The 16,158-nt window shown below is 41.5% G+C and overlaps 2 protein-coding genes across 4 annotated transcripts in view; one reads left to right on the top strand and one right to left on the bottom strand.

The window, feature by feature from the left end:
* Positions 1-16,158, top strand: part of LOC132912792 (centrosomal and chromosomal factor-like) — a 216,481-nt gene that overhangs the window by 14,819 nt on the left and 185,504 nt on the right. The gene's annotated exons all lie outside the window — the stretch shown is intronic.
* Positions 1-16,158, bottom strand: part of LOC132912767 (uncharacterized) — a 169,005-nt gene that overhangs the window by 38,904 nt on the left and 113,943 nt on the right. For 2 of the 3 annotated variants that reach the window (XM_060970480.1, XM_060970481.1), the window contains exon 2: positions 13,419-13,442. The exons of the other annotated variant lie outside the window; for it this stretch is intronic. In XM_060970480.1, the coding sequence (XP_060826463.1) occupies positions 13,419-13,442 (24 nt within the window). The remainder of the gene's footprint in view (positions 1-13,418; positions 13,443-16,158) is intronic. 3 annotated transcript variants of the gene reach the window in all.

Here is a 16,158-nt window from a genome sequence, read left to right as displayed (position 1 = left end):
TAACCGCGTCAAATTGAAGCGAATTCGAGTTCGGCCGATGTAAAGTTTGTTCTGAAGCGTGGCCTGAAATCTAGTCTCTCTGGTTCGCTTTTCGTTGCAATCATTTCAACCGAATTACACCGCCATTTGCGTGGTCATTGGTTTGATGTTCTGCTATCGAGTACATCAGAAGAAGAATTTATATAGGATAGAATTATTTAAACGAATGAAAACTGATGTTTGAATAGTAGAAGAAATTTGACGAATAACATCGATAGGTACTAGTATTTCGAGCTTTTTCAATCGCAAATATTCTGTTTTTCATCTCTACCTTTTTTTCTCTTGTTTTATTTTAACACGATATCGGTTACCATACATTGAAACGCGTTTTGTGCGACGATCAAGGTACAAAAGTTTTGTCATTCGATACACGGTCGTTTCGTGTGTCCATTATTCCCGATTTTGACAATTTTCAACGTATTCAGAGAGACCATTCAACAAGTCGAAGCTCGATCGTTAGAGCTTCATAAAACGTTTCCACATGGTCGAGCAAATGGCGCCGGGAAACAAGTATGTAGTCTAACTGCGTCTGTCGAAAGTATTTAAATCCCAATTGAGGAAATCCATGTTTGGACTCGATCAAAGATAACCGTTTCATCGAAGGAATTGGCGAGAAATCACGGAAACCAGCCCCTCTTGATCGAAGAGCGATCAAGGATTGGCTAAAACAATTGAGATAAATGGTGGCTGCCACTTTTCTATTGAGAATGTCTTAACTCGAGATAACAATGGGAAACGAACGAGCAAGCTTAATTAAAAAGCAACGAGTAGCCTCTTATGGCCATTCTTTCGCGTTGTGGATGAGTAATTTCCTTTCTGAAAAAGAATCGTTGGAAAGGTACAATCTTTCGCGTCGCGTTCGCGAACGGAACGAACACGCTTCCGGCAATTACAACATGCCACTGTTTTATCGTGGAGAAGAAAGAGTAAAGCACCCAGAGACATTTTTCCAGGAAAACGTTTTCATACCGTATTCTTCCTCTTGCTCTGATAAATCTCTTTATATCGTTGGAGAATTTTCTCCTTTGAACATTACGTTAACCAAGGGGACTTCGTAAATTATCGCGTGAAAAGAAACATCATTGTCGCATAAGAGTCTCGTGACGTAAATATCTTTTTCCTTCGATCTCACGATCATCCGAGTATTATTCGATCACATTGAATCGCTTTCGGTCACTTTGAATCGCATCGAGTTGCGTTAAATCACATTAAGTTGTTTTTAGTCGCTTTGAATCGCATCGAGTTGCGTTAAATCACATTGAGTTGTTTTTAGTCGCTTTGAATCACACCAAACCCGAGTCAGGAGCTGAAATGCATGATTATGAACGTGATTTTGGAATTCACGATGCAACAGAGCCGTGTTATTAATGCACAGGTAACAATGGTAATTTTCACAGTGCGGAAAATCCTCGAAAGAAAATGATGATTTTATCTGGTTGCGAGAATCGATGTCAGAGATCGGAACCGGTCGCGATGTCAAATGGGACGAGGACCGAGTAATTTCATTTTCGACGAACCAGCGAATTCTCTCGTAGCTATGTACCTGTTTCACAGACACATAGGGAAAGGCCATTGCCTCGCTAGTTCTCTACACCATCGTCCCTTGTTCTCTCCGTGAGCCTACGAGTTCCCCTTTAGCTCCCCGTTTCTCGTGCCTATATCATCCGTTACATGTGCACATTGCACCGACGAAATACATAGCCGCGAGTAAATACTGCATAATGGAAATGCGGTTACTCGAATTGCATAATTTCGTATTACGCTGGCCGAACGTTACACAACGCAACAACGTCACGGCCGCAAATTCTCCAACGATTTTCTCAGAAGTCAATTACTGCCACGAGCGTTCCGCATCCTTCGTCACCGATTCATCGAGATTCTCTCCTACTGTCACGCGTATGTAATAATTTACCACGAAGCAGTATTGTATTATTGCATTATTTTCTAAGTTGTTAGGACTAGCATATTATTCCCATGGCTGATTATGTATCGCATAGTAAATTCAGATCTATTTACGAAATATATAATGTGCAAACACAAACACACGCTTGCTACAGTAATGATTAATGAGATTATACAAGATTTGCTGGCCATATAATTATTTTGCAAAGTTTCAGAGCCTATGGTTAATTCTTAAAATTCCTAAAAATTCCCACGCGAGATTGTTTATTGAAGTTTACAACTGCTTATCGTGTTCTTTTCCTGTGGGCTTCGAACGTAATGTATCTCTTCTACGATAAAACTGACTACTGTTAATAACAAGGTATCCAAGGGAAATTTATTCAGTTTCGTTGCAGTGAGGATGCTAAAATTCAGTATAATTGTTTGTAGACTCGTTTGAGAAAGGTTTCTTTGTTCAAGCAGGTTTATTTTCTCAGTATATTTGGTTTACACCGTAGCTTTGAATTTATTTATATTACGCTTGGGATCAGGATTACAGTGTAGTACTTCTCGTGAGTTTTTTATTCGGCTGCAGCCCGTGCACATGGTTCACAGTAACGTATCTCTCCCTATTCCGTGGAAAAACCACCGAAGTTACTGATCGATGAATCTTTAATGCGCCAGAATGTCGCCGTCTGAAATAGTTTGAAATAGTAATGAAAATTGTCCCAATGGACGAAACTTCCGCGCGGAATTACTTATAGAAACACAAGAGAATTTGCGGCCAAGCCCCTCTACTTGCGGCATTAATTACGTCGCGCGCTATGGTTATGCGTGTGAATTATACTTTTTCATAAGTTTCACGCGTTGACACAACCAGGTGCGTTGTAACGCTACCGTTTCCCTCGAGTGGTACGAAACTTTTAGTCTACTTCATAAATGATGCGTCTGCACCCGGCGTTTGTCCACTGCGATAACAATCCTTGAAAATTCAAAGAGGCGATTCTGTACCGACGCTCCCTGTTTCTTTTATCCCTGACGTCGTATTTCGAATCATTGAAAATTTAACCTTCTCATAACAGATTCATCTCTTAGCGGCAACCACAGTAATGCAATAATGTATATTATAACTGTCTTCTCGCCTGATTTATAAATAATGCATATGCGCCAGGCGTTTGTTCACTGCGATAGGGATCCTTAAAAATTCAACGAAGCGACTCTGTACCGACACTGTATCTTTTTATTCCTGGCTTCGTATTTCGAATCATTTCAGAATATTTTATCCGAGGAAGATATTATACGTCTCACTATCAATATCGGAAAAGTTTTAAGAAGTCAGTAGTGTGCCCTAAGCTTATGCTTCGAGACATTATACGAAAGGGTTAAATTCGCCTCGAGATTCAAGGAACTTCATCCCCTCGGTAGCATAGTCACCCCAAACCTAACCTCATTTCACGCGCATTTCAAATTCCATCCCACTCTGCCCAATTCCAAGTTTCACTTGCTGCAATATTAAGCAAAGGAACGGACCGTAAACGAGTTGTTGCTTTCGAATGTTGGAGCTATATCGTTCACAAAGGAAGATTCGAATTTTCAAAAAAGGAAACGACTCTGTTTATCCAGATATACGACCCGTTTATCACGAAATCGTATGTTTTAATCGGTCTCGGCAGTATCAGAAAAATTCTACCCACTCGATACTCTTCCAAAACTTAACTCGGGACGTATTGTCTCGTTAAACTCGAAAAGGATAAATTCACCGCAACGTTCAAGAGATCTTCAAGATTCATGTGCATTTCAGATTTCACCCTACTCTGTCCAACTCCAAGTTTTGTTCGCCGCAATATCAAATATGCTCTACGATTTTTCAGTGCCGCACTGTTCACAGAAAAATGTTGGGGGAGATAAAATCGAGTTTTTGGAAAGATAGCACCTCTGTTGGCCAACGACGTCCACGCCCTTAATAGCTGGCCGGGCTTCGACTCTCGGGGCTTGTTCTCGGTTGCGTTCCCCCACTTGCACCAACCTCCTCATCCTCCTTCTCCTCCTCCACCTCCTCTGGCTCGTACGTGTGATTCTTTTCCCGGCTTTAATGCCTCCCGCGGCGCGCCGTTGCGTCATACATTATAATGCCGCCTCGCGTATGCGCCTCGGCCCAGAGCCGTGTTCACAGGGAATGCAAGAGTGAAGTTTTATGTCGCCCATAAACGATGTATCTACGTACACACGCCACCGGGCTTCGTCCGTTTTCTGGGACAACGGAAAAATACCTGACTGTGAAGCTCTTCCAACTCGTCTCTCTCACGCGCGAATAGAAACCTGCTCTTTTGCCTCTTTTCTTTTGATCTCTTTGCGCCACTCTGTACTCCTCTTGCCGGAAGACAAGCGAGGAATTGAAGTATCCGGCCGAGTAACACGGACGAAATAAGCCCCGTTCATCGAGCTACACGAGGAATTGTCCTACTTCCTTTGCTTCTGGTTGCTTGTGTAATCACACAGAACTTTTTGAGATGCTGGCTTTGAATGGAACAGGATACCGTTACAGAAGAGATACGAGAAATTGGAAGTTTTTAACGCGGATAGATAAACTGTTGAAATTAGGAGGTTGTTGTTATAAAGACTTTTTATGAATTGTATGAGCAAAGCAAACAGAACGAAAGGAATCCTATAGGGTTGATACATTGATATTGTTATTTGCGTAATATTGCGTGAGTTTAAGACGATGATTAAGAAGAAATGAGTGATACAGACGCAAGTAATGGGCGAAGATTAAACTGATCGCGGGAACAATTTTCTAATTGTTTCGAACAGTATTGTATCTATTTTGTGCTGGAGTTTAAAGAACGTAAATTTAAGATTTGTCTTGCTAAATTTTAATACACGTACGAGAAATGGAGAACAGTGTATATCATCGCTATCGAAGTACGATAAATTGTTAACAACGATCGCAGAAAGGAATTGGATAACCATTTCTTTGAAATGTACACCCGGTATGAAAAATGCATATTTTCCCCGCATGGAAATGGAAATGGGGAATTAAGACACAGGGCGCGTTTAGCGATCAAAGGGAGGAAAAGGAATAATCCAGTGTTGAATTTTATGAGAGGAAAGAAATATATTCTCTGAAAAAGCAAACCTTTCGAAATTATCTCATGGAAGTAACGGCATGGAACGTATAGCAGGGTAAGTTAAAAATTACATTGCTGTAAAATAACAACGATAAAGGAGAACGTTTCGAGAACTCGGCTTTTCTCTCTTTTCTTCTCCGATCGCTCGATCCTCTGAGAGATCGGTAAATTCGTATCGAAATCGCATCGAAGGAACTTCGTGACACTCGAGAAATTTTCTCTGCTCATTTTCACCGAACCGGTCGAAGTCGTGCTTTACATTATGAAATTGTTCGCTCTCGAAGCTCGGAGGAAGAAGTTAACATATTTATTCCACCACTCGAAAGCATCTGGGCACTTGCATATTTTTATTCAATATGACTTACTTTTTATTACAAAATTACGAATTTCAAATCAGACTGCAATGATTTTATTCTTTATAATCATCAGCTACCTAGAATAGCGTAAATAGCATACTTAAACAATCTCTGAGTTTATGTTTGTACTGTTTCTATTCTATTGTGCATCTAATGATACTTACAGCACATAACATCCGCAGTCTATTCATTAACTATAACAACATACTATTCACTGTTACACTGTGACACCGATACATTTAACTCTGTTTCGTCCAACACCGTTTGAGGCTTCCGAGACAGAGCCGCGTCCAGAAGCAACAGAATTTCGACGTTTCGCTAGCATTGTAGTTGGTTTCGTCAGTGTGCGTCTGGAAAAGCATTCTTTTATACGGATCTGGTTGCTTCAGAACGGCGATTAGAGTGACAAGGACTTCTGATTGAGAGTTCCGAGTAAGTGATCGAGAAGACGTGAACTTCCGTATTCCGTGATCAGCTAACATTTTTCATTGGTTAGCTCGTCAATTAAAAACTGGATGGAGGGTGCACTATATAGAGCAAAGATGAAGATCTGTATTTCTGTCGATGTTGGAGAATTTCATGATTCTACTCTTTCGTATATTTCCTTGGGAAAATACCCTTTGTCTTTTATTAAGACAGATATCTTGTCAAAGAGCATCTTATGTTTCGTAGTTAGTTGGTGCTCTACGACCGTTGACTGTGCATGTTTCAGTTCGGTGTACTTCTCGTGTTCCTTGAGTCGTGTACTCACGCTCCTCCCAGTTTCACCGACATAGAACTTGCCACATGAGCAGGGTATTTTGTAAACCCCTAGTGTCTGGAGTTGTGGGAGTTGGTCCTTGGAGGAGATGAGTATTTATAAGATGTTGATGTGTGCAAGGAAAACTGTTTTGACATTGTCCTTGTAACAGAGTGAATAGCGACAATCTCGGCCGTGAATAGCTCGAGGCTATACGGTAATATATGCTAACAAACAATTTTCATACTACAATTCTGTAACAAATTTCTATTTAGATGGTATTCGTCTTTATCATTAAAAAAATTAAAATCTGCATAAACATCAGCAGTCTACTTACGAGCGATAGCGTAAGCTACGCAAGAGCGAAACAGCCAGAAACTTTGGAAATTGAAGCGAATATAACGTCCCTTTTAAATCCTCGTTAAGCAGCCACTTTCAATTCCACATTTTCTCAGAGACCAGGTCATATTTGCCCCTGATAAAACAGCGAGTTAGTTTGCTAAAGTAATTTCGCTTGGTCTGCGACCGTTCCACAAGGCTGCTCGACTCATCGTCGTCCAAGAAATACCACGGAACGGCTGAATTCCGAGACGAATTTTCCCGGGGTAAATGAAAAACCAGGAAAGCCACTAACGCGACCAGGGGAACATGCATAAAATAGTAGTGCGTCGTCGCGAAGCTCCGAGTAGCTGTCGAGTGGAACGTGCAATTTAAGCGGTATTAAAGAAACGCGCGTCGCGATTCACCAGCGACTTTTTAAATTGCCTCGCGCGCCTCGGATAACTACGAGAGTAGAAGAGACCGACACGATAAGAATATTAACATCAACTAAAATCAGATGGCAGACGAGACTATACGTCCTGGGTGTGTACGAGGCAAGTTACGAGAAAAACGAGCGTTTCTTCCGACTCTAGACATTCTTGGAAATAATCCGTTCTTTCGAAATAATTAAGCAGTCCTCGTGGCGGTTGGAGAATGTCATTAGAGTTTCCAGGCAACCAAGTCATAAGCCGATCATATATGATGAGGCTTTCCTCATGCAACTCAGTTGTGTTCCGGGATCAACGAGGTATTATTTTAAGGTACGAGTGGTATTGTACGATATTACATCGTATTAGCATGGATGACAGCGGCAAACTGAAAGTAGCGATCGATTATTTTGACGAATGGCAGGTACTACGGTTTCACGATAAAATTTGTCATTTGGAGGTATAAATATTCTCTTGCAAAATACATCCCGATATCGGGTTTTTACCGAAATCGCCGCCGTAACGGAACTGGCGTGGTCGATTGATCTATTCGACGAATGTCCGTTCAGCCGCAACTGCAAAAGAAAAAAAAAAAAAAAAAAAATAAAGGGAGAAAAGGAGCGGTTGGCCGAGTTCGGTTAGTTCCTTTAATTCGAGAAAAGGAACCAGTGAGAAGACACGAGGACCAACGGAGAAAGAAAACTATCAAGACAAGACAAATATTTGGTAAAAGTGGCAGGCGTCTCGATTGCAGCGAGGCAATATCACCAATTTTGTGTCGCTAGAAGTGTTACGTGATCATATCGCGTGATAGGACATCGTGTTTCGCACGAAATAAAAGTCTAACGTTGCGTCAGAAAATCGGCCGAGACAACACCTATCATCCTCGACGTCGAAAACGAAGACGACACGCTGTTCGACGAATACGCGCAGAAATGATCGGTCTCTCGATATTGCCGTTATTGAATTCTCCGGTGACGTTGTTCCGCTTTCTCTGAATTTCCTGATACCACTGCCAACCGGAAACAAGAGAATTCCCCCACGCAACACGTCAAGGAATTTCGAGAACGAACGGCACCACCAAGACGACGATTGGGCGCTTCGACGAAGAACCCGCCAAGGGTTGGTTTCAGTGACAAGAAACACGCTGAATAATAAACATCCTGCGAATAATACCGCGGACGATCTGTCGTGATCTGGTCTAGATGAAAGTCTGCTTAAAAATGAAGTCATTTTAAGAGCTTTGTCGATCAATAAATCTTTACCGGAGTTTTCGAATACATATGAAGAAACGATGATACTTTTTAAGTAGGAGTACATTTTACTAATATTATGATGCAATGGGATTGCACACGGTTATAGCAAATAGATATAGCGGACATTTATGCAAATTTATATTTTTATAAAGAGAAATAAGGGAACAAAAGCAAAGAACAAGCAGAAATTTGTTTTACCTACTAAATATTATAATAAGTGCTAAATTTTATATATTTTATATTTTTATGCATGTTACTAGTATTCTGTGCATTTTTACACTTTTAGATTTCCTGCATCCATTTCCTAAAAGTAGCTGTTGTACTGATCATGCGTGCAATGTAAAAATACAATACCTTTGCGAATGTAAAGAGTATGTGTGAGCTAATACTTGTTTACGTCATATTCAGGTTCCCCGCATCGAACGCGTTAACAAATTAAGTTTCCCATGAAATTGCTATCTATAGTCGACCACAACTGTTTCGTCAACTATTTGATGCCGCGTTCCTCGTTTCCTGCTCTGGTTAATCCACTTGGATTCTGCGGGTAGCTTCCATCGAGTGTCAGGACTACTTTCCACTTCGTTAATCACATTCGATGTGTCCTAGAAAGGTGTGTTAGGGACGCGTCTGGAGTTTCGAAAACCCTCGTCCGAGTTTTCACGCTCGCAGCAAACCCAGGATTCGCGGTCAGGGAGGACATCGGTCGAGAATTGGAGAGCGGGAGGGGACAGGAGGCGACAAAAGTGGGAAACTTGGCCGAGAATCGAAGCAGGGCTTGTAACTCGAGAACGAGTTTGCAACAGGAAGCGATTTGCTCGGAATTCGGTGGATTGAAAGGGGGCGTAGAATCGCGTCACACTACCGGGGTTAGTTTCCAAGGCCCCAAACTTTTCGCGACTTACCGGATTTCTTGAGAACTGGGTTGCCATGAACGCGTTCAACGGACTCGTTTAACCGCTACGCTCGCACACGGCAACGACGAGTTGCCTGTGCAACGCCAATTACGCTGCAACTTCTTGCTCGACCTGGCTGATTGTTCGATCAGATTGTATTCCAGAAATATTGATCCTGCGGACGTACGCCTGTGGAATCTCTACTCGGTTCTCCTCAGTGATGTTTCGTTCTGCTCGTCAAGTTGATGCTTACATTATGCATTCATGTATTTTAAAAGTAATGCAACTCAAGTTTTTTCTCAGAGAAGAACCATTTGGAAGTTTACGAAAATATTACTTGCCGAACGCATAATGTTAGCAAGAAGAATAACTTATTCACGTAATTTTTCATCTTTTGCTCTTGAAGTCAACTTTGGACAGTTTTAATGTATTTTTAACACAGTTTATACGATATCGTAATTTTAAGCGAGAGAAAATTCGATTACCGAGCTATTTCTTTCCAGTGCCAGGAACCTCTTTCGACCTTTGCCACCGTGTTAAATGTATATTAACGACGCTATATCTGATATAAATGAAAGAATGCGAGGTCGTCGCGCAGAAAGGCTCCCAAGAGTATCGGCGGAATAATCAGCTGTAAGGGATGATGGACAGGCAAGTCGTAAGGGGAGTGAGCAGTCATTAGTTCCCTCTAGCTCGCTAGAGATCTATCGCGATCTAACCCTGCTGCCGTCTAACGCAACGAGTCTCTTGTACAAGGATTTATCGTCAACCATGACGTGTAACTCTTTGTTAAATATTGGATATGCTGTATTTGATATGTTACATTTCCTGTAACGCATTTTCTTTGCTGGAAGTTTACAGAATATATGCATGACGTGTAAATAATCCCGTCTTAATATGTAATTATGAGATCAGTAAGACCCTCAGGAGGAAGCCCCAAGTATCTTTAGTTTCCGGGGTTTAGCATCGCAAGAGTCGTGTTTTATTCATCCTAAGCGCGCTAGAGAAGAAATCGATCGAGTAGTAGCTCTCTAACTGGAGAACCGAAGACGAATCGTCACGAGATTACAAAGAAAGACAAATCGTCCATTTGGAAAGGTTCAACTAGTGCGACAAGGGCAAGACGTGCATATCTAATCGCGACAGCTAGACAGTTGGGGCGGAGGATGAAGCAAGGATGGACGAAGAGGAGGGTCCGACAATGTTAGTTGGATGTCCAAATCGGATTAAACGAAACTAAATGGGATAGTGGATTGGATTAAGTAACTGTCGACCAGGTCCGGAACGGAGTAGGTACTGTGAATTTAATCGGACATTCTGCTCTGTGAAGGACTCATCGATACGGAGCAAAAAGTTCACTCGTATAATTCATTTATCCACTGATACGTACAACGTTTGTATTCTTGGTATTGTTCTTAGAGCGAATTTCTGGAAAGGCACCTCGTTCTCTTTCAAATTATACAAAAGAGCGGCGGTCTTCTTTGAGAAAGCTTGTTGAGAATGTTTTTTACTTAAAAAGAAGTTGGGACAGAAGCTTGTATATTTGAAACGACAGAGACACGAAACGAGGAACGTTAGAGTGGAGTTGCTCTCCGGCAAAGGATCTCGTTTGAATTCACGTCGAAGAACTTGGATGTTTAATGTTGACGTTGATGATGATGAAACTTTGAAACTTTACATTTACCCTTGATTATTCATCGACTGAATATCTTTTTGCTCTGAACTTGTAAAAAGAAAAAGTTGTAGTTACTTTTTAGCAAAGGAACCATAATTGCAAAGCCAAGCATTACCGCGTGTTCTCCTGTCTTTTCCTTTTTTTTCTCTCTATAAAAGCTGTATCTCGGAAGTTGAAGAAAGTGTTTGGTTTTTAAAAAAATATTTGCGTACATAATGCCTTTGAAGTTTCAATAAGCTGACAAGCTTAATAAGAAAAAAGTTTCTAAATGTCTCGGATAAAACGTATTGATGAGCAAAGAGCGACGTTCGCCAATGATTCGATTCGTTTCGATCCGCAGGTGAATTTCACACGAATTGGTGGTGAAAGGGACATGAAGCTGGTTTGACGAAACCAGCTTGCATGATCGGTGTAATGGCAAACTGCGAAAAAATCCGACCTGACGTGAACCTTTAATGGAGGTGTCCGGCAGTAGAACAGGTCGATCAATAGTCAGACGCCAGCCACCTCATCGTGCTGCACGTTATACACCGCGTGCAGCGTCACGTGTACGCTTCGGTACGAATTAGGATTCTCTCCTGACAAATCCCACTATTTCTTCATTCATAGTACTAACAAAATAAGAAGACAAACTTACTGATGAGTTTCGCCAATATTCTGAAGTGATTCCTCTACTTAATACATAACGTCAATGTGAAATTAACAATGCTACTACATTAAAAGAGATGTTATCAATTTATTATACACTGAAAGAAATGATTGTCAGAATTCCGAAAAGTTCAGAAGTGAAATTCGAAGAGATTTGAAAGTTGAAAAGTCGAAGCTCCAGTTGGACGAAACTATGTCGCGTCATAGAAAACAACCGCCTTTTCGCCAAGCAGCGTTTGGTACGTCGCATTGCGGTTATTGCGGAAGACGGTCTTCTCGATGTCCTTTGTGTCTGCGAAAGTAGTCGTCGAAGAGCACAACTCGTGCAAAAACTGTAGAGAAGTGGACGGAAGGTGTACGGAAGGTGTACAGCGTGACTGTGTTGTTTACCGTCGCGCCTTACAGAATTAACGCTGCATCCGTCGCGTATTTGTCGGTTCTGTTTGCCATACAGATTAACAATTAACGGAAATAGTTGGTCGTCGTTCGGTTGCTGTTTAGAAAATAAACAGAGAAGGAGGTGAGTTGCACGGTGCACGTCGGAATATTTAACGAGCACTCATCGCCTCTTCCTCTCCAGGCGACTTAGACTCGCGACCACCTCGTAACCGGAACTAACAGCCTTCCAGTTCTCCTAAATTTGCTGGTAATAACCGAAACGACATAACCTTGGAGTTCGTGCGGTTTCGGGCTCGACAAGGTACGCGTTTAATTACCCACCATTTGTTCCTATGAATTTCCTTCCTGTTTCGTTGGAACCTACTTAACGACAAATTGGACTAACAACCACGAGGAACGCCAGTTTGTTTCGCGTTACACGTACCAGCTAAGCGGAGTCCAGTAAACGGAGAGGAAAAGAATTTGAAAAGCTCGATGGTTCTTTATTCGACATGACACGCACCTAATAATTGTCTGACCATCAAAAGGCGGTATCTCCTTAATTTATCGCCTTCACCAAGCAACGATGTGAAATGGGTGTCGACGATATCTGTGCCACTGCATTCGTAAAGAACGTGTGATGCCACCAATCAACGATTAAAATTCGCTTACAGATTATTCTATAGCCCGACTTGTGCCAAAAGCACTCTTCGACTAGAAATATTGCTCGGTGGATAAAAGTGTAGGAAAGAACCAAACGAACGATAACGGTGATATCGGCGATAACGTTCTATCAATCGATCCTCCATTAAGCGAAGTACCATAGAGGAAACGCGTCCATATTTTTCCCAGCGATGTGAAACTTATGGATCTCGATATCGACCGTGACAAATTGCTGGATGATCGTTTCGACGCGTGATTCGCGGTTTACGGGACGATTACGTTGGTTCGTCGTTGCAAGAATCCTGTAATGGAATTCCAGCCGCTCCTTCACCAGTAGAGCGTGTAAAGGACGAAAGACACGCCGATAGAATCCCGTTTCGGCGTTGGTAGTCCCGCGAAAATCAGCCGAGGCTGGCTCGAGATTTCGTGTGGTGGCGTTCCATGAATTCCATCGAGTTACTTCACCATCGAAAGATCAGGGAAATCGAGCGATCTCGAGCACGTGGAACCCGATAAAACGTTTTAAGGAGCGTTTCGAGTGGCGCCGTTGGTCTACGACTTACGGTATGACCGCGTTCTTTCGTGTTCTTCGCGTTTAATTGCTGTCCCCGCTACTCGACAACGATGCTGGAACTATTATTTCCCGGCCGTCCGGAAATAACATCAACCTCCAGAGATTAAACCCTCCGCGACGGTTTCATGACTCCGGCCGAAAGAATGATCCTCGTTTTTGATGTTCTCGTGGTCCTCCGTCAACGTTATTAACCCTTTCCTGTTCGTTATTGCAAGAATCAGGAAAATAAGTAGTTGAACACACAATGGAGCCCGAGCATTCACGTATGACGATTATACGAAATAAAGAGAAGGGAACGAAAAGAGAACCAGGAGGGAAAAAATGTTCCTTTCTCAACTTTGATCAAAGTTACTTACGCACGAGTGAATCTAAAATGTGTTCCACGATAAAAAAAGCAAGATACTTAGGCTGGCCTGTCTTTCAGGAGGCTCTCTCTTACCTCCGCTCTGCTTGGTCTCCGACTCTGGAACAAAGAACAACACTCGACGTTAAAACACGCTTGTGCCGCCTGTTTCACTTACTGTGATTAATATGCACCTCACTCATCCATCCCTACACTTTCTCTTCGCTTATCGCTTAAACGACGAGCAATTAGCTAAAAAGCCTCGAACAGTGGTGATCGAGAGATCTCTTTCAACGTAACTTACGGAAGGGTGAGATACAGTAAAATCTCATTTATCGAAACCAGTAAAACAGTTGGTATAATCGAGTAGTTCCAATAATAGTAATTCGATAGCTATCCTCTCTAGCGCTTTTTATTAGTTCGTATAATAGAACGTGGGACCCTCCTGTACAATAATTTACCAACCAGGTAATAAGGAAAGGAAATAATATTAATGAACTGATAAACTTTATTCTTACATTCAGTTGAAACATATAGCTATTGTCGTTATATACTAATTCAACTAATTTATTTACTTTTAATTAAAATTTATTGCATTTCATTTAATGTAACACTAAATCTTAATTGAGATGCTTCAAAGGAGGTTAGAAAAAAGTTACTTGGAATTGTAACCTCGACAACATATATTTAAAGCTCATCGAAATTAGCGAATTATACTCTACTCTGAATAATTACTTTAGTTTTGCCGATTGTACTATGATTACCAAGGTACTCTATATGATAGAGTCTCGGATACGAGTTTGTATATTTGAAGCTGAGGATTAACTTGTTCGTATAAACGAAATTAGGTTAAACGAAGTTCTAATCTACGAGGAAATTAACGAACTAAGGAATCGGATAAACGAACCGATCCGATCGTTGGATTTCAATATCCAGCATTAAAATAATTGCAACTGCTGTGGTCGAGTGCATTCGTGGGAACGACCACTAGATTAATACGCAATTAACCCTTCGATACGCTTAATTGCCGCATTATCGAACTTCCAATTTTAGGCCGAACGTTTTATCAGCTAACATTCGATTAATTAACGTATATCAGGTTATAGGTTACACACAGATATAAAGAGACGAGGCCGAGCTCAATGAGATTCGTTGGGGCCGCGGACTGGTTTCGAAACGTCGCGATGCATCATCAAAACGCGGCCATTAATTAATCATTCCCCGGTTCCGGAATTATTCCGGTCAGGTTCATCAATTAAGAGGGTTAAGCGTGTGCCGCGCGGAAAGGGATTCGCAGCGAACGCGAGATTTAATTAAACGATCGTGCCAATCGATCCTCCATTCGAGTAATAACGGAAACGCGATCATCGGTATCGATAACAACAGGACAGAAAGAGTTCAGCCGGTTAATCGCGTTATTCGTCGGACGGTTCACCGATCGATTAAGTCAATTAAATTCTTTTCCTAAAGCTTTGCCTCGGTTCGATAAAAGGGGAGGAAGTGTGCGTGAGTGTTGCATTTCCTGTTCTGTGATTTGGCCTGTAGAAAATTTACGAAAAGAAAACGAGCAATTAAAAGATGCGATCTAGCAGTAGCAGTGATTAATAAAATGATGTAAAGTTCACCTAGGCTCTCTTGCATAATAATTTATGGTTATTAGGAATGTGAGTGAATTTTCAAATTCTTTTTCGTAATTTCATAGACCCTTATGGAATGCTGTGGGTTATGAATTTTCTGGACTCGTTTTTTAGGGATATGACAAATGTTTCAAGCGTTACAGTTTCTAGAACAAAGATGGAAAAGTTTGAATATCGCACAAAGTTGATGATTCGCAATTGGTTATAAGACGTTTGTTCGCTTTTGCCAGGCATTCGCGAATCTAGAAATGTTCTGAGAGGTAATCTCGAAAGATATCTTCGGAGATGGAAATTAAAAGTAGTCGTGATATTTCCGTTGCCGTTGATTCAATAAGAAGGGACAGAATACGGTGGAAATATTCTCGATGGCGGACAGTCAAAAGTTTTAATAAAGGCACCGCATTCAAACGATGAGGAAAAAGAGCGTGCAACTTTTAAAGACCTATAACGACGCCGCTCGAAATTCTCCTTCTCCTTCCTCCCTCCCCGGTCCCCCCTCTCTCTCTGCCCTTTGCGATTGTTCGCTAATTGGTAAAGTCGTTCCACCGGAAACTTGTTCCTTTTCGGCCTTGCTTTTTCTCTTTTTATCATCGTTCTTATTTTTGCTTCTTCCATTTTTTTAATAACAAGACGCCAAATTGCTGCCAATTATGGGGAGAGAGACGCTGGCGAAAACAGTAATCGAAAGCGAAGAAATTTTCATGGAAGAACGCACAGAGAAAGAGAGGTGAGGGAAAATTCGACGTTTAATAAAGCTGAAACGTCAACACGGATGCAAACCGTATCGGACGATCGCAATTTTTTTCCCGACTCGGTGCACTCCCGTGTCCTGGTTTGCTTTTGTTCTCGTTCGTCGGGCGGACACCGAGAGGCGAGCCCGTGTATCGCGCGTGGATCACCGTGTCAAAGCGAAAGGAACTTATAAAAAGGATTCTCTCGATAATTAACGAAACAAGCACGGCAAAACAGAAAGGGGATTTATTAAACGATCTGGCGATCTGCGATCGAGTTTCGTTCGCAGGAACGACCATTTTATCGTTTTTATCGGTGCATTATCTTGCGAAAGTTTCGTTCCAAAGGAAGAGAGATGCGTGGAAACTAAGTTTAAATTATATGACAACGAATTTACTGTTATATTTGCAAAATATAATCGAATTATTATATCTATTAATTCTCGTGAACTCATTATTGTTCTTAAT

This window comes from Bombus pascuorum, chromosome 12 (assembly GCF_905332965.1).
Source record: "Bombus pascuorum chromosome 12, iyBomPasc1.1, whole genome shotgun sequence".
Classification (NCBI taxonomy): domain Eukaryota; kingdom Metazoa; phylum Arthropoda; class Insecta; order Hymenoptera; family Apidae; genus Bombus; species Bombus pascuorum.
Note: the sequence above shows the minus strand (reverse complement) of the source record. Positions and strands in the feature narration are given on the sequence as shown.